Here is an 18,900-nt window from a genome sequence, read left to right as displayed (position 1 = left end):
GCAGGAAATTCTATATAAAATACATGTTATTACGGACATATTTGTATTATGACACATTTCCAGTCTTCCACTTCTTCTTGCCCTTTCATAGTTGGATGCTGAAGAGAGAAGTTGAGAGTACAAAATCATTTAGCATCACTTTCACATACTACATTGATATGCGAAAGTGCCTGGTTTTGACTATAGAAAACAAAAGTTCATTCTGATGCTATTAAACACATAGTAAATAAAATTACAAATCATACCTGGGCTGAAACATTCCCCTGACTACGAACACCTATAGAAAAGATCTAAAAAGCTCTTGATGTTTTGGAATCCGTATCAGCATTTTACATCTATTTTGTGGTAGAAACAGAGATCTTTCTAAATACTCCAGCCTTGCTTCTACCCAGTAATGCAATAAAACTGCAGAATTAACTTCTCTGAGCAGCTATGCTAACACAAAACTCTTCACCAGTTAGAGCCACAGTATTAAAAATGACTCTCCTGAGAAAGAAGCACAGTAAGGAACGTAAGAAGAGGAAAGTAAGACAACAGTTATCTTGTTAACAGCAAAATAGCTACAGATGAACAAAGGGGAAAAAATAGGAGTAGGGGAAGAAGCATCTTAATAAAACTTGGMTGTGGAGGAACGTGCTTGTGAGAGCTACCTTGAGTTGTCTGGACCTTACAGCGGTTCTTTACGCAACTGCTTAGCCAGTCTCCTTTCTGCCATTTCCTACAAAAGAGTGAGGGCAGATAAAGGACAGGGGCAAAGGACCACTCAGAAGAACATTACCTTTCTGAATAGTGTGATTACACTCAAAGGAGGTTTAAATGTCTCAGTAGTAACATACATTAATTAGTAACTCCTTACAAAGTCGGCCTTCCTTTCAAAACAGTCCAGCTGTTTTACAAGATAAGCATTACACAGGTGTTTCAACACAGGAATCATATTTCAAGCTGTACATACCTGAACTGATGCACTTTTGAAAGCACACAACCCATTACCCATCTCTATGGCCTTCAGTTTGTTGGAAGAAACTAGTCTAATTTCTGAGTCATGTAAAATAAGGACAAAGTAGCAAGGAAAGGTTCCTCTCTAGTCACRAAGATAGAGGGAAGATGAAACCATTCGGGTTTCAGTTAAGAAATAGGATTTTTAAATCGCACTTTTCTCTGCTTCTTGTACTTCCCTAGGGAAGAAGAAAGAGTCTACAGGGACAAGAAATATAAATTCTGCAGTGGGATAAAACTGAAAGAATTTAATATACCACAATTTCCTTCTGACAGAGCATTATTAGCCCATGCATCAAAGGATACAAAGATGTTCTTCCTAAATTTTAAAAAGTCAGAACTGAGCAGAAATGATACATAAACTATCCTCCATTTCCTAAYCATTCATTAACACCCCAGTGACAAGACCATAAGAATATAAATCTTCTGCTTATTACAGTAATTCTAGAGAATGTAAGTCAGATTGATGTAAAAAGCAAAGGTCATGAGAAACATATTTGGAATTCACATATGCTACATATCCAAAATAACTCTTTCCTTGGGATATCACCCTGGCTTCTCCTTTCCTTACTACTCTCAGCATATTCATGAGGACATTCTCAGATGAAAAAAGATAACAGAATACACAGAAACAGAGAGCAACTACGGAAACGATTAAAGGCTATCCTATTTTACATGAGACATAAATCATAATATGAAATCTTAGAAGGAACATTTATGAGTTGCAACCGCTTTGGAATCACCTCAGCCACAGTGATTAGAAGTTCAGATAAGAAACTTAGCTTCACTCATTAAAAAGCAGAAGAGCAAATCTTTAATCTCCATGTGTTTTGCCTGAGAGCAAAAGAAACGAGTGCTAACACCAGCGCAGCATCCGTGTACATATATGGTGGCTAGGTTATTTCTTCCTTTGCCAGAAAGCTACATAATACCAATCCCAAAACTAGAACCACGTTCATATGAACGAACAAACAGCACATGTTTACGTAAACATGATTTTAACGTATAGGAAGAGCAACTTTGTCCCCAGCACTTAACCATCTCCTGTCTYCCACGGCTCTTGCCACAGTCAGAAACCACAACAGTAGCCAAAATGTACAGAAAAGAGTAGAGAATTTGGGCAGAGACCCCAAGCACAGAAGGTTCTCAACAACAGAACACAGATTTGAGTGAAGGGCCTYCTCCGGCATTTTTAAAAGGCTTTATAATCAAGACAGTATTCTGGTAATTTCTTTCTCTAGGTGAAATAATTTCTTTGTTTCCACTTCACTACTCTTAAACATTCACATGTAGCTATAGAAGAAGAAAAAAGTGATCACCTACATTGTATGCCACTGCAAATTATTTTGTGTTTGCCAGGAGCAAGCCATTAATATTCACTATGACACACAGCATTTGCAATGCAACAAAAAGTCAATTTAGAAAAGAAGTTATCAAAATTGTACCTTTGTTCAAACTCCATGTTAATGATACTTGCTCAGCAATCCACAATAAAATTAATATTAATTTTCTCAGTGTAGAGCATGTTTTTCTAGCAAATTCATACTTGGATAAAATTTTGACTTGTAAGTTTATTTTGAAAATATGGGTGTTCTACTTACTATCTTTTTTAAAAATACAGTAAATTGCAAGGCAGTAAGATGGTAAACCTGTAAATCAGCAAAACAGTAAAAACATTTCTAAYGAAAAAGTCCATGATCAARTGTTTGACTACTCAATTACAACACACTATTAACTTTAACTGTATTCCACAGTTAGAGAATTATAGGGTTGTTCTTTTTTGAAAGTGAGCAATTGCCCTAACAGCTGTTTGTTCCTACTTTCGTTGAAGAACTTCCCTTATTTTTTATTTTGTTTGTAAACATGTTTTATTTGCCCTCAAAAGCAATGGACATTTTTGTTGCTCTGACAAATTAGTTAATATGACAATTAATTCCTACTCCCAAACAAATCCTGTTTCCTGAGTTAGATTTACATAAAAGTATTGAGACTTTCACAGCATCTTTAATCAGATAGACAGTGACACTGCACACACTCGACAGCAACAGCTTCAAAGAACTTCAAACTCCTCTACATCAAAGAACATCCGAGGATGAGTGACATTCTCAGACTACAGAGAAACAGTAAATATAAATTTTTAGCTATTAAAATTTAAATGATTGTATTTCAAAAAGACACCTTTATAACCCAATAATACAATGGCTTCTACTAACAGAAAGATTTCTATGTCTAGAAAAGCATTCTAAAGAGCCTCAGAACTGAATATTTACAGAAACAGGTTGACTCCTGGATCATCATTTTGTTTTATGTTAGCCATACACTCTCTGAGGATACAAATGCAAAAAAATCTTCTATTAGAATGACATAAAATCTTACTACTAGTTATGACAGATAGGCTCAAAGAACTAAAGAACCAGATTAAACATCTGGAAACTCATACACAAGCATTACATAAGCATTACTCCAGTTTTACCTAAGTGTGAACAGATTGAAATAATCCAATATATTGTGAGAATAAACGTGTAATAGCAATAAACTCGAGAAACAACAGTCTGAAGCAGAGYCAAACTTTCCAAAAGCAGAAAGTGTTTGGAAAAGTTCATCTTTAAGTATGATGATGACCAGATAGGCATATCTGTATTATCCTTAATCCAATTTGTACAATTAATAAGAATTAGACATCAGTCTGGCAAGCTGGCAAGCTGAGTCCTTAGTAAATCCACACAGCCTGTGCTGAAAGTTTACTCTGTAAAATTTCTTTATTGCTATTACTATTGGATGAAAGCTAGAGGTGTAAAACTATTCACAATATTCTCATGCCATGTGGCTATGTAAACATAGTATTGCTGGGTTTTATAATGTGCAATGGGACACAGCAGAATTTGAAATATAAACAAAGAGCTTACCTTGTCTAACATGGACATAACTTGTTTATTTCCAGTCTGGCAGAGTATTACATTATCAAAAGTAATATTAAAAAGAAGGCAGCAAATAAAGACAAATAAAGAATTTCAGGGTTATCTTCAAATTCTCCAACATACATAAAAGTTTGTTGAAACCAATAGCACTCTGGATGACAAAGGGCATTAGTTTAGAAGTACGTTCTCTAACTGCTAATTTCAGGTGATATTGAAACCAAACTTAAATAATCTAGGGCATTCTGGGAGTTAATAGGCATTTTAACCAACAGGATATTTTGACACTAAARTGGCAATAACATATATTGTTTCAGCTTAGAGTATTTACACTATTACAGAATTGTCTTCTACAATGGTAAATTAGCTGATTATCATCTGTGATAGRTTATTCTCCTGTGATACTGCAAATGATTTTCTCATAATATTATGATTAATAACCTGTTTCTCTGCTAAGTGTATTTGCTATTCAGATACCTAAAATCACAAAAGAACATCAGAGTCTAGTGAAGWTTCCAAGTGCATGAAGTACATATATTCCTTTTGAAGACTGACAAAACTAGCAGTAGTAATGATAGTCCAAACRAAAGCATACTGTACTTTTTAAAGTTGCTTTTTTTACTCACTTTCTTAATAAAATCAGGTATCTCCTTTTTGTCTGAAAGTTGATTTAAAGAGGAGCAGCACTCTACCTCCAAGATATATCCTTCACTATGGACATCACCTTTTGAAGATCTAAAGAGAAAAAAAAAAAACAGTTTCTCTTATTAGAATTGGACACCCAGGAATCCTCTTTATGAATATTTCTCACATTCAAACAAAATTTTGCCTCTATTACATTCACTCCATTGATTTCAGCACAGTTCTGACAACCTACCATGTCTCACCAGTTTCCTAGGGATGGGACTCCCATACTTCTTTCTTTGTCCAAGACACACTTTGTCTATCCAGCATCTATCCATGGCCAGTACCACAGAGATGCACAAGTACATGTAACTCAGAATATGCAGAAAGGAGGTTTCAATACAACCGACTGACGGACGCCCAGCAGAACAGCCTAAAACACCTGCCTTCTTATACGGAAAGCGAGTCTCTTAGTCCATTATAAGGGAGAGAAGTGACTAATTTAAAAGATTTAGAAGGTGCTTTATGGRCAGTAGCTGAAGAAATCTTCTCATCTATCATCATTCTGAAGTTAACATTTAAAAATCAGGGGCCTACCTACATAGCCTAGAAATACAAAGTTACACCCGCAATTCTTTCCCTTTTAGAAGACACTGACTCCTAAACTAATTCAAAGCATGCTGCATCTGCCGTATACATTGCTGAACAAAGAAGAGTGCCGTGAAAGCATGAWACAGGTCAAAACATGCCACGGGCAAGTTTGGAAGTTATCCCGCATGATTTTGAGAAACAGTCCATAGGCTTGCACTGCAAAACAGTGCTACAGAAGGCAGYTGCAGCCCCCTCCAGACTCCCATGCAAGGAAATTACCATGCTTCAGCAATATGGGGAATCTAGAGAACCATTTGTTTTACGAGTTCCTTAGGAAAACACATAGAGGAATATGTGAAAAGAAAAGCTAGCCTATAATTCTTGGGAAAAGTAATAAAGTAATTACGTTAACATCCTATATGGTGCATCAAAAGCTATCATTTCAAGTAAAGCACTAATCCTGGCCAGCAGTCACTTGGTATATTGGGTAGATGCCAGGCAGGAAGAAAGGGGCAAAATATAAGCTTGAACTGAGACTCAGATGAGGAAGCAGTGAAACAACAGAACATGGGTTTTGCAACCCATGCTTGCAAAAGCATTTCTGTGTAAAATATGGACTGTTCTGAGCACTGAGATCGCATGACATGTAAAACACGCATCAGCCACCGATGGTCCCAGGGGCTTTCCGGAGACACTAGCAGTTACTCAGAACCATGAGATGCGTAGGCTGCCAAGTACAAACTGGAAGTGTGTTTCCTAGGCAATACTGCATAAATTTTCGAAGCGTATCACATGACAGTGTATTCTGTACTTCATCCTCCCACCTTCAAACAGGCATTATATCCACTTCATTTCTCATATCTCACTTATACACAGGATATGCAGTACCACTCTGAGAAACCATTGAAGTATCATGTTCAAAAACATCAAGGCTCTATTTCTACTTGTTTTCTTCCCCTGCTTTTTAGGTTCTTCTCATAATTTGTGGTCTTTTTTTTTCTTGACTCTGAACAATCAATCTTAACAAAACATGCCGTCCATGGAAACTCTCCAAACATCTTTTCAGGATTTACAGTAATCAYTACTGAGGGGCAAAAAGTATCCAACTACAACCTCTGTAATAGGAGTACAAAGATTCATTTAAGCAACCAAAAACAAGTTGTTGTGCAGAAAGAAAAAAATCATTTTATGAGGGACAGCACATGAGCTGCAGGCAATCATGTTTAATCGTCTACAAAAAAATCTAGATATGATAATCTATTCTTTGCAGATCTTCCATCACAGATTAATTACTCTTCAATAAGGTAAAAATACACTTAAAGTCTTGCTGTCAGAGCACACAGTGTTATACCTGCATTTTTTTTTCTAAAATCTGAGTAGTACTATTTGGAATGTGTTCCAGATAGAAGTAAGTATGAGCTAAGGCTTTCTAATGCTCTACCAGCCAACAGACCATTGAAACGGACACTCAGTATTGCAATGCAAAGTCCACACAATATCAAATGGAATAAACACAAGTTCCCAGTGCTTCAGTTACAACAAACCGAGAGTGAGTTACTAAGAACAGGTAGTACAAAACCAAGCCCTTTTTAGACAACTAATCCCATTTTTTCAAAGAGAACACTAAGCCTTTAAAAACATGAGGACCAAAGGTCTTCCAGGTCTTCCACTGACAATTTAGCCAGCTCCTTTGCTGGGGAAGCCAACCTAGTGCCAAGCCAGGCTGGCTGAAGAAGCCAGCCAGCTCCAGAGACCTTGCTATAATACCATTTAGATTCAAAGTTACGATATCAGATCACAAAAATGAAGTATGTGCTATGCTATCCATGCTTATTTAAAATGAGGCCCACTAACAGGAAAAATGGAGCACACRCAGAGGCAAAATCCTTCTTGTGTCCACTCTTCTGCCAAAGTTTGTTTTTCACATAGCTGTCAGGCACAGTCCTCATGCAAATGGCACTGTTTTTAAATACTTTTAAAAACATAAAATTTTACTACTCCAATTGCTCCAAAAGAACAGCAAATACTGTATTTTCACATTTAAAAGAATTAGTAATCTGTAAAAACAAACTCTTTCCAAGCTATAAAGCTAAGGTTGATACACACATACTAGTAAGAGGGAAGTTTACCCTTGATCTACTCTCTCCCAATTCCATTCCTTCATCTCAACAGCTTTCTGGACTCTGATCTTGCGCAGTTTATCTGAAGACCTACTTCCAACTTCAGATTCTTTCAAAGGAATGAGTTACTGGAGATACAGATTGTATGCATAAAAATAGAGTAATTCTCACTGGAACTGGTTAAAAYGACCTGTTTATTTTTTTCCCCTTTAACAAGCACTTAACTTGAAATTTTCTTGCTGCTTGTAAATATTTAAGAGAACAGAAGATAGTGAATTCTTCCTGTAAGAGTCTGAGGGCTACCTTTGTTCTTGGCTCATGAAAGTAATTGTTTCAAATACCACTGCAGTCTGCTACGAACATTATATTATGGAACACGCATAACAGAACCTGCTAAAGGCCATAAAATCTTTAGTTAGCCTCAAATAGAAGTACTGTATATTACCAAAAGCTGTTTTTCCATGCTTTCAAGTAAAATATGTTCACATATGTTAAATGCAGTCTTTGTCTATATTGGTAGTTTTTCTCTCTTTAGGAAAAATTCAGAGCCTTCTGTCAAAAACAAAACAAAACAAAAGCCATAGCTTTCCACATAAAAATAATAAATGGTATTAGATTTTATAGACCACAAAAATAATTTTCTGAACTAATCCAGGTGGGTAAGAAATTCCTTCCAGCCTCTCTGCAATACAGAGTGCATTTCATTTAACAATCATGAAGCATTTCATAAATATGTTAAAACTTTCTCATTATGCCTTTCAAGTATTATTAGTATATCTATATAGCTAAATTAGGTACAGGTAAGTCCTAAAATGATCAGAAATTATTACATTATTGGTTTTATTAATTTAATGGGTCTACTTTCAGGACTACTTTCCTTAGAGATTGTGAATTAGGACTCCAAAACCAGGCACGTTTATCACAATCATACACAGCAGAGGAAAAGTAAAGCCTCCTGCAGGCTAAAAGCAGGTCTCCTGATTTCAGTCTTGTCCTGCAGCCCCTACCCTTGTATACCCTTCTTTTCTTCTGGTGAAGAACTGATATTCATCATATGAGAAATAACCTAATAATCCACACACTGGATCTCTTAATGATTTTATAGCATGGTGTTTAGTGGGTTACTGGGTGTTCAGTGTATAAAATACTTCAAAATTAAAGCAACAGTTTTAAATAAAATTCGTTTCCATCTTCCTACCATATTTCTCAATAAAAAGAGAAATGCTGAGATTAGTTTATCAGTTTATATAAGCCTYAATCGTTCGAAAGACTTTCCCTTTCTCCTTGATGTACACTTAGCAATAATGTATCTCCTGGAGTTTTCCCTCTATCCTAGGCTGGAAAACYCAGCCTTCCTCCCTTCAGTGTCTCCAAACATTTGATTTTACTGCCTTCGTTCTCCTAATAAAAAAATCCTGAGTTAATTAAAAAATGTCTCTGCTTTGAAAGCAGCACACCTGGATACTGTGGTATCTTGGAGAAGCTGGTACTGTGCTCCCTGGGCTTCTACTTATTCTTCTTCCTTTCTGTGCACCTTGCTCTTTGTTCTCCTTGACTGGTTTTATGGAAAAGGGGGATTTTTGTCACTGCCCTTAGTGACTAGCACGGGGAATCTTCAGCCTGGGATGGTAAATAGCAGAGGGGGAGGCCAGGCCGCCCTGGCACCGCTCAGAGCGAGTACCCTGCCGTGCTGCTGAGGAGCACTGACCTAAAGGAACAGTGTCCTGAATCCTAATTAGGGCCTCCGGTGCCATTACAGGAGAAGAAAATACATAAAATAAATAAGATTTTCACTTATAATTGGAAGTCTGCTGSCCAAAAATATTTTATGACTGTTGTTTCAGTAGGCTGTCATTTCCTGCACAGCTGTTTGCAGTTAAGCACCATTTCATGGTAAATAAACCATTACCAGCTGTAGAGTACCAGTATATCTGTATTAGAAATACTGTACCTTACCAAAAGCTACTTTTCCATGCTTTCAAGTAAAATATGCTCATATACATTAATGTAGGTCTTTGTTTACATTGGTGGGTTTTATCTGTTTAGGAAAAAACTAAATGCCAGGACTAAGAACCAGTAACTTGGGCACTAACTATTAAACCTGACAATTTAGTGGCATCCAACAAACTGGAATTACAACCCTTTTCAGACATGAGAAGGAAAAAAAGGAGCCAATGTTTGGCCTTCCAAGTTCTCCATATCCATGAATTCTAAAAGCCAAAAGTACACTTTTAAACTGAGGATACACTCTAAAATAATGATTATTTGATTAAAATTATGTTAGAAGTGTAGTTCTGAGAAAATAACGTTTTCCATCACACAGAAATAATTTAATAACAGAAAAGTTTCTGTTTCAAAATAAAACCATACATTTATAAACAACTRTTGTAAATAAATACACATCAAGAGGCTTAACATAACCAGATACATTGGTATATGTAAAATTCTAAGTTAAAAAAACTGGCAAACTTCTCTTAACTGCAATCCAAGAACTGAACAATTAAAGGCTCCACAAATTTTATGATGCCTACCCAACAAACACATAGATTTCTATAATTTACTGATTTGTTATCTTAACTTTGTTTTCTAAGAATTTTCTTTAGTAGGAACTTTCTTATACAGGAAGCTTTACCAATAGAATAAATTTTACCTGACAGTAAAATTCATGAACTTTTTTGATGGCAACATTAGTTTCTTAAGAAAAATTTAGGCATGTATGGATACATAGGCTTTTTTTAATGTGCAATATTTATAATTTTGAGAACACTGATGAAAGAACATTTATTTTGGGTCAATGTCAAAAGCCCTTGTGAGGAAATATGTATTTCTTTGAACTTGAAACAAACAACAAGGTTTAAAAACTCTGGCTATTGTCCCTTGAGCTAAAGGAAGATATCTGTTGATTCTCAGGTATGCAATAAATATTATTCTTCCTTCCAGCAAGCTGAAATGAGCCTGCTGAGAGCAACAACATACACTACATACGCACACAAAATGCGTTTGATCCTAATGCTCATGAAGGCAGGGTCAGAGATTTGCTATCCTCCAGCCTAAAACTTACATGAAAATCAAATAYGTAACAGAGACAAGCATATACATTTAAGTTAAAAATATGTTGTATCCAATGCAAAGTATCTGTTTTCTCCAACTCAGGCAAGCAAAAGAGCACTTAGGGAGATCATCAATAATTTCTGCCATTCTGCGCTATTTTGAAAAGCCTTAGCATGGAGTTCCCACATTTCTGCAGAGATCTTTGGTAGCGCACTGCTGGGCACATGAGGGAGAGGAAGGGGGCTGGGAACAACCAGCAGGGACTTAGCAAGAGTAAAACACACCCGACCAACCTGATTGCCTTTGATGATAAAATGACCGGATTTGTGGATGAGGAGAGAGCGGTGGCATCTTTCATGGTGATTCAGCAAGGCAGTTTGACACAGGCTCCCGCTATACTCTTGTATCCAAGTTAGGACACTGGAGTCCGGATAGGTGGACAACTAGACGGGTAAAAAATTGGTTGCATGGTTGGGCTCAGAGAGCTGTGGCTAAGGGGTCATGATCTTCTTGGAGGCCAACAGCAAGCAGGAGTACCACGGAGACCTGCCGTGGGATCTGTTGGGTTTAGCATCTTTACCAATGAGGCAGRGGAGGCCAGGGGTTGCACCCGTGTCAAGGGAGCAGACGACACCAGAGCGGGGCACGCAGGCGATATGGGTGCGCGCGCTGAGGTCRCTGCACGTGTGTTACAAGGAGTGACGCGCCCCTGGAAATTAAATCTGGCATGGAAAATTTCTGCGTGGAAAATCCAAGGAAACTCAAGGTACAGGCTTGCCAAATAAAAGCATTCATCACGGCTCAGGGCTCTATCAGCTAAATTCTGCCTGAAGTCAGAGTAAGAACATCCTGCTCCTAGTAGCTATCAAAAAAGTTTGAAGAAAAAAGTATTTTTCTAGAATGCGTTTCTGAAACAGTTCAGAATCAGAAATTTGATGAATTGTTTAAATATTTCTAGAAACATTTTCCTTCACCTTCAGAAGGCAAAATTCAGTTACCAAATACGTAAATCTATACATTAGAGGATCAACACATGATTTCATAATRGAAAACGCTTACAGAAGCTTTGCTTAATCCCAATGATGTCCATTCATACTTCATAAATTCCTTGGAATAACATAGTTTTCCTTCCTTTCATGGAAAAAGAAGCTGTTCATTACTATTCAAAAGGGTCCAACTGGAAAAGAAGGCATGAAAGAGTCAGTCCTCCAGATGTGAAAAATCAAGACTTCCTCCTGTTTCCTCTTGCTGCCCCAAACCTTCAGTTTTCCTACCATAAACATTTTCTACAATACTGTCAATGTAAGTAAGCAAATACCAAGTGGACACTGACAAGTGGAAATGAGAACCTAGCATAAAAGAAACAACACAGTGACTACTGTCTTGTTTTATTCATTTCACGCATAAGTCATTTCAATCTCTTGCATTTACATTTAAATGACGCTACTTAAAATTTTCCAGTCTGTTGTAGAAACCAGACTTTAAGTGACATAGGGGACATAGGGACTTAACTATATCTCAGAAGGTGCTATCATTTGGAAATAAAATTGCCTAACAGTAAAAAAAAAAAAAAAAAAAAAATGTTTTGCTATTGAACTTTTGAACCCAGTCTGTCAAATTCCTTTGTAGATAAATAAAATTATTTTTGGCCAAGTAATGAAAGCTTGCATTTCATAATGATTAATGGATATGAGGAAATTATAAAAATAGAATCAGAATCATCTCATAAAGTATATCATAAACACCTGACACCTCATTATTTTGCAGTAAGGGAGAACAGCTGCAAAGTTGTTGGAGGTAAACATAAAAGTCYAGCCTAAAAAAAATTATTCTTAAATCTTATTATGTAGTCTGACATGGATGGCAATGTTTCCTCGATGATCGCTTTACTGATTGGAGGCAAAATCTATAAAAGGATATGTCTAAAGAGATATATGGAACCATAGAGAGAAAGACCTCACTGGAATCCAAATTATTTCGCCTACTTCACTCTATTATTGTAAAATAAGGCATCTGCAAATATGCAAGAATTATTCTAAGCAAACAGTTCACGGCTCTGGAGCGCATGCCTGCCTTAGCAGGAGCGAACGTGGCTCGCTTTCTGGGGCACAGTGTTCAGAAAGGCAAAGACAAACATCGTAACTRACATCGAATTTTGGACCTTGAAGACACCAGACAGGGGTGTCTAAGGGCAACACTAAAGGGAGCTGGGAGATGAACAAATTAAAGCAGTTTTGTGCTCCGGATTGTTGCAGTTCTCTTCAGAGGCTGACTTGGGGATTTCTTTGCAACAGCCATAGACTGTCAGGAACAGCAACGTGCCAAGACACCTCCGCAGAGCTTCTGAGATTCAAAGGCAGGCAGAACGGAAATAAAATGTGAAAAAGGGAAGGTTACTGCACGCAGGAAAAACAAACGATTCCGCTCCTTGGCGGGGCAGAAGTGACGTGCGCGCTACTACTCGTATTTGGTTATCCAGAGCCTTCCAAACGGATCGACTGTGCTCGCTCCCTTTGCGAGGAGGAATGTGTGATCCTAAGCTCTCGCTTCCCGGAACACCACCGCACGTCCCTTTTGCTGAGGCTCTTCAAGCGTCAATCAGCGTGAATAAACTCTTCTCAAGTGTGAATCAGTGCGAGCCAGCAGGCCATGGGCTACGCTTCACGCCTGGAGCCTCGGATTCAGCAAAAACCCTCGCAAACCGGGGGCTTGTAGATGCTTCTTCGCACATCTTTTTATTAAAGCTCCTCTCTGAGAACCCCGAGTGTCTCAGAACACGGCACAGTCAGCAAAACAGTGCAAGAAAACAAAATAAAATAAGGAGTCAGTCGACTACTTCTTAATTAAAAATTTCATTGAAATAGAGTGAGAGAGAGTGGGAGAGCAAGAGAAGGAGTATTCACAGGAGTATTAAGATTATTATTCCTTTAAGAGAAAGAGTATTCGCAGGAGTATTAAAATTATTATTCCTTTATCCTAATCTATTCCACTGAGTCCCAAACCAATTCCAATCAACTGATTAGTGTGCATGACACACACAGGTGCTGCAGAAATAAATGAAAGTTAAATTTATTACATTAAATTTATCAAGAACTACAGCTAAGTTCTCCAGCTACTTGATATAGTACCTCACACCCAGTACTTCTAAAGAAGAAAAYACATATATTTACTTCATTCCCTTCAATTGCTCATGACACATTTTGCAGTACAAATGATTTTGTTGATTTAATTTTTTTTAAATGCCCTTAGAAATGTTACAGATAATATAAAAGATAAGTATCCAATCTTGCTTTTCTACATTTATGGCTTCCATATATGTTAGGAATGTCTTTTCTTAAATGTCCTATAGCAGGAATGACTAACTTACTTATTTACCAGGAATGAATAGGTAGCTAACACAATGAAGTCAAAGAGATATCAGCATAGATTAGACATAAAYTGTTCAGAAGAAACAGAAAATGTACAATGACATTGCAAATTCATGTGGAGCATTTTATAACTCCAGGAAAATGGCAAAATAGAAGAAGTAATACTAATGAGTATTTTTATTCATGAATATTAATATATAATATGCTTAAGCACCATTTTTTCCATTTTATTCTTGGATAAAATAAGGTAGCATAAATTTCACAGTGGCAGCAGCACACAGCTCCTGACACACATCGTCTGCTGCAGCCTGTAACTTCACAGCCTGCTCTTACCTATAGAGAGGCAATGCTACCATAAAACCTTCAAAATGTGAATCAATAGGATTAATTTTAAAACAAAAACTGACACATAAAGGCATAACACTGATTAAAGTAGACAGACTAATGCAAGCGTTCAGTTCTATCTCTGTGTACACACAAGCGACATTACCAACAAAAAAGACACTAATGCAACAATTTCATTCATTCCCGTTCTTTTCAGGCAACAAAAAGAGCAAGGTGAAAAAACAGGACTTAATATCTGTTGGAGAACAGGATATGGTGCTGGAGCCASCTGTGGTGAAGCACCTGCAGTGACAGAGGAGCTACGGTGCCAGATGTTCAGCAGAGAGCGGCCGGGASTCCTGAGGCTGGGCCCCGTGCAAAGGTGAAGAGCTTTGATTTCTTCTCAGTCCTCTACAAATGCCTGGCACAACCATCAGAGTAAACAGCAGGAGACCGCTTCTTGCTTCGTGTAACATAAATGATGTTACTAGTGAGCCTACAAGTGTAGCTGGACTACTTACACTCTGAAAATCTTACGTCAGAAATAAATGCTCATCTGATCATCAAATATCCTAAGCAGACCTTAACTTCCATTCACGACRGAGACAGCCTACAGATGACAGACAGACTGTCTTCAGTGAAAGATATATCAGTTACTGTTTACTTCATTAGCAGTCTAATGATAATGGTTAATTTAAAAAATTAACACTAACTTTTTTCCTTTTTTTTGTTTTTTACAGTTGTTATTGGAGTAAGACAGATTCCAGCTTCTAATACAACCGCTCTCTACACAACTATGGTCACCCRAAATCAGTGCAATCTCCATCTCTCTTCGTTGTGCTTGATAATTCAAAGATTCGTTGCATCCACACACTACAAAAGCAGCTTGTGTCCCACTCTCGGCAAAACTCAGGAATACTTAAACTACAAGAAACACCAAAYTGGTGTCATTTTCCATCCTATAATTTGCCTGGTTTTTCCCCACTGCATCAATTCGCTTCGACTTCCTTAGGCATTCAGAAATGACAGATAAGAAAATGAAAGAAGTGGAATGTGAATGTAGAAGGAAATCTAATTGGTTCAAGACTCTCTACTGTCTTTAATTTTGTACAGTCTTTTACAGCTGTCTAAAATGTGTGAGAAACACTGGCACCCAAGTGAGTGAGCAGGCAATTACRATTTTGTACTGTTTCACATTAATTCTGCACAGATGTAAACTACTGGATACAGCACAAGACAGCAACACCCTGAGCTCTCTGGCTTGGRGACGAGATAACTTACATTCTTACAGCTAGAAGGAGCTGCTTTTCCCTGTCTTGTCATTGCAGCTCAGCCCTGAAAGAYGCTGAGCCCTCTATCTCCATCAAAAGTGCTTAAGTGCTTACTTAACATGGCAAATGCATACATACAAATATTTTCATTTTTTGCAGTGGGGGAATTTGCAGGCAGGAAAAGTAAGGTCCAAGAAACAGGTAAGCAAATCCCAGTATTACTCAAGAAATCTATAGTTGAGCCAGACATTTTATGCTTTGAGCATAAAACTGGAAAACCTTTAACCAACCAGGCAAGMCAGCCTGAAGTTCCATATATATAAAACTAAAAGCAAGTCAAGGTAAAATGAGAGTTATCTTTTGCATTTAGTATTATTTTGCCTGAAATATCTAATGCTGAAAAAGATTTGGTAATGAAACGAAGAACTTTCTTCCTCAGGTCACACACTGAAGTCTGCCCTTGTCTGTGATTGCTGGTGATGATTGACTGTCAGGCTGAAGCAAACTGAAGGTGGTATTATACTGGTCGTAAGGAGCTGTCAAAAATGGTTACACCYTTTCCTTGAAGCATCAGTAGAAAGAGAGGGGTAAGAATCACCAAAGAAGGTTGAATTATCCCTCAACTTCTAGTAAGGGTCGTGGTAAAAAGGAGGACTGGGGAGCACAACCCATGTGGATAGACTGCACAGATTGGCCATAAAAACACWAGTGGCTGCAGACTTGTGAGCAGTCAGATAACATTACATTTATGTGTTAAATTCTTAACTAAAAATCRTAACATATGTTTAAAATATTCATATTTGAATTTCTGTTTGGACTGGCTAACACCACATTCTACTGATTTTTTAATCAGATTAGAACAGTATATCAGCTTGTTTATTCACCTTCAGACTTTATGTAAATTATTCTTTATATGTTTTAGGACACKGAATAAACCAGAGAGAGTCATCTTTTTATTTAAGGAGTCTGTATTGTTTCAAAAATTAGAAGAACCTGTATGGTTTAGAAGAAAAGGAGACCTAAAATCTATAGATAAATCTTAAAAGTATGCATCACTATTGCAGTGCTCAAATTAATTGCATTAAATGTAACTGTCTAACACAAAATACACCTTTTCTAAGCAAACATTTAATCTGTCTTAATTTAATCCAGTAAATTACTAAAGGATGCCASCTAGACCATCCTCACAAATTGTCAGGCACAAGGCTTGTTTGCTTGCCTCTTGTGACAATGCATCCCAAAATATACAGAGCATTTCACCTTGTTACTCTCTGAGTCGTCTGCCAAATTGCAGAAGAACTGTAAACATGAAGAACATGTTAAGCCTAGTCAACCCTATAAAAAAAAAATCAGGTCTTGCACAGTAAACTGCTATAATTTCCTGATGTAGGTCAAAACTCAGCAGGAAATCACATTTTCTATTTTTATCCCAGTTCACTGGAAGTGCTTTACCTTTCTGTTTTCTTGATCAGCACAGCCCTAAAGATTTGTTCCTGGGGAGTCTTCTCTTTTTCATCAGTTGGTTGCACGAAAGGGTGCACAGCAGCCAAGAYGAAGCCCTGTTGGTACAATTCTTGCAGCTGAGCTGGGAGATCACGCAAGGAGGAAAGCTTGATTGCAGATGATCCTGGCAGCTCAGCTGGAAACAAAAAGAAATTGGTGAATAATCCTACACCAGACTATCACGTTTCTCAAGAGCCAGGCTCTTCAGAGGCCAGCAAGCTTCACATTGATCTGCAATATTATCATAGAAACTGACCTATAATTTCCTGAGGCCCATTTTGTATTGCAGATTTTAAGCAGTCTCAGCAAAGGGTTACTATCACATGAAAGACATGCAATTAAACAAGGAATCAAGACATTAAAATACCATGTTTACCTTGTATTCTGGGGGAGCTGAGGGGGAGGATTTAATACATACAGGGTAGTCAAAAGAAATTCTAAATTTTAATAGTCATCAAACCAATGCAATTTGCTGAGAGTGCGCCATGAGCCAAAAACAAAACACAAGAGACGGGATAGTCAAGGAAGTCAAATGCAAAAGCAATAAAAGGAAGTACACGTGTACACAAAACCCGTATTATTTAGACTGGGGGATCACTGACACAAAATGTTGTTGAGAGCAAATACCTACCGGTATGTCAAGAGCACTTTGTGGGTGTAGTGATGACAAGAGTGTACAGGGTTACACAGAATACAGGCAGCGATATTAAAGATATTAAACCTATTAAACCTTTGAGAACATATACTAAGCCTTACACCTCAGGGCTGAAGCAAACCTTGACGATTTAGAGATGAGGATGAGACCTAAGATGTGAAACTAATCTTTCCCCAATCTGCTTCCTGCGGGGTTTTATGCCTTCCTATGCACCACGTGGTGCTTGCTACTGCCAGGAGCACGACCTATAAACGTACACAGCCCTCAGTACAGCAGCTCCCCTCGTTTCTTCAGAGCCTGGGGGGGCTGCGAAAGAACACCCCATAAATCACCTGCTACGACCTTCCCTTCTGTTTCTCTCCACCTCCGTAATCCTTCATATCTTTCTCAAAGCTGATCTGAAAAGGCATCTTTCTTCGGGAGCCTTTGCCCCTTCGCTCCCAGCTCTGTTGGGAGCTATGCATCATTTCACCCTCACCTGCGCCCCAGCGCACGGCGTGGGGAGGTGCTGGGGGGCTTCCTCCCAGCCCTGGAGCCAAGGGCAGCCGAGCGCTGCAAGCAGCAGGGCAGAGYGGAGGTCCCCAGCCCCTCGTGGACCTTCATCACAAAAGCACGAGTGTGTAYGGAAGATGCCAGCTGTGCAAAATAAAGCTTCATTGTACTCCTTTTTTTCATCAAATTGCGTGGCTACCCTTTATGAATAATGAAAGAGGTTATCAAAAACTAATAAATATTCAAACCAATATTACAGAGGAATAATTTAAATAATAATGGAATAGCTGTGCTCGGTACGTTTTTTTTCTTCATATAAAACCACGTTCCAGAAGAGGATAACCGGAACTTTTTGACTAAGGACTACGAGACGCAGCCTTTTTGTTATTTCTGCAAAGAAAGTGAGAAAGCCAAGCATCGTGTGTATTGACAGAYAACATGGCTTTAACTTCTGGAACCTCACACAAATCACTTGAGAGTCACAAAAAGAGATATCTCAATGAATAATGCACAACAAATAATAAACCAGACTGCTATTTACTGGACCCTGCCAGGGATAAAGGTGGGGAAAGAAACCCAGAGGTTGGAAGCACCTTTCTCCTGTCTTCTTCYGCAGCACAGAGATTCTGAGACCCCTAGAGCTGCAAACGATATTATTAATTACAAGAATATGAAAGCTAGAACAGCTTTCTAAATGAGGGTTTTACTTGGATACAATGGAATGGTTGAACGCTATTCAATAATGTTAATTCTGGCAACGGTGCTTCAATTTTTAACTACTATTTATGAAAGATCATGTCTGCCTTGCATATGAAGCTAGTATCTGGCATATTCTGCGCATGCCTTTGAAAAGCTGGTCCAAGGCCTATTCATTAGCATTACAGAGTGTTTGCTTCCCCCTAAAAGCAAGGGGAAGGTGTGAAAATACATGTAATTGGAGCTTTGGGATAAGCACTTGAATAATAATAACTAAAAAAAAAAAAAAAAGTA

The 18,900-nt window shown here is 37.9% G+C and overlaps 1 protein-coding gene across 2 annotated transcripts in view; it reads right to left on the bottom strand.

Annotated features, from left to right (window-relative positions):
* Positions 1–18,900, bottom strand: part of RFTN1 (raftlin, lipid raft linker 1) — a 95,720-nt gene that overhangs the window by 38,235 nt on the left and 38,585 nt on the right. For both annotated transcript variants that reach the window (XM_085307508.1, XM_085307509.1), the window contains 2 exons: positions 16,713–16,899; positions 4,538–4,646 (listed from right to left, as the gene is read on the bottom strand). In XM_085307508.1, the coding sequence (XP_085163634.1) occupies positions 4,538–4,646; positions 16,713–16,899 (296 nt within the window). The remainder of the gene's footprint in view (positions 1–4,537; positions 4,647–16,712; positions 16,900–18,900) is intronic.

Source organism: Rhea americana, unplaced genomic scaffold (assembly GCF_003343005.1).
Source record: "Rhea americana isolate MKP2758 unplaced genomic scaffold, rheAme1 scaffold_26, whole genome shotgun sequence".
Classification (NCBI taxonomy): Eukaryota; Metazoa; Chordata; class Aves; order Rheiformes; family Rheidae; genus Rhea; species Rhea americana.
Note: the sequence above shows the minus strand (reverse complement) of the source record. Positions and strands in the feature narration are given on the sequence as shown.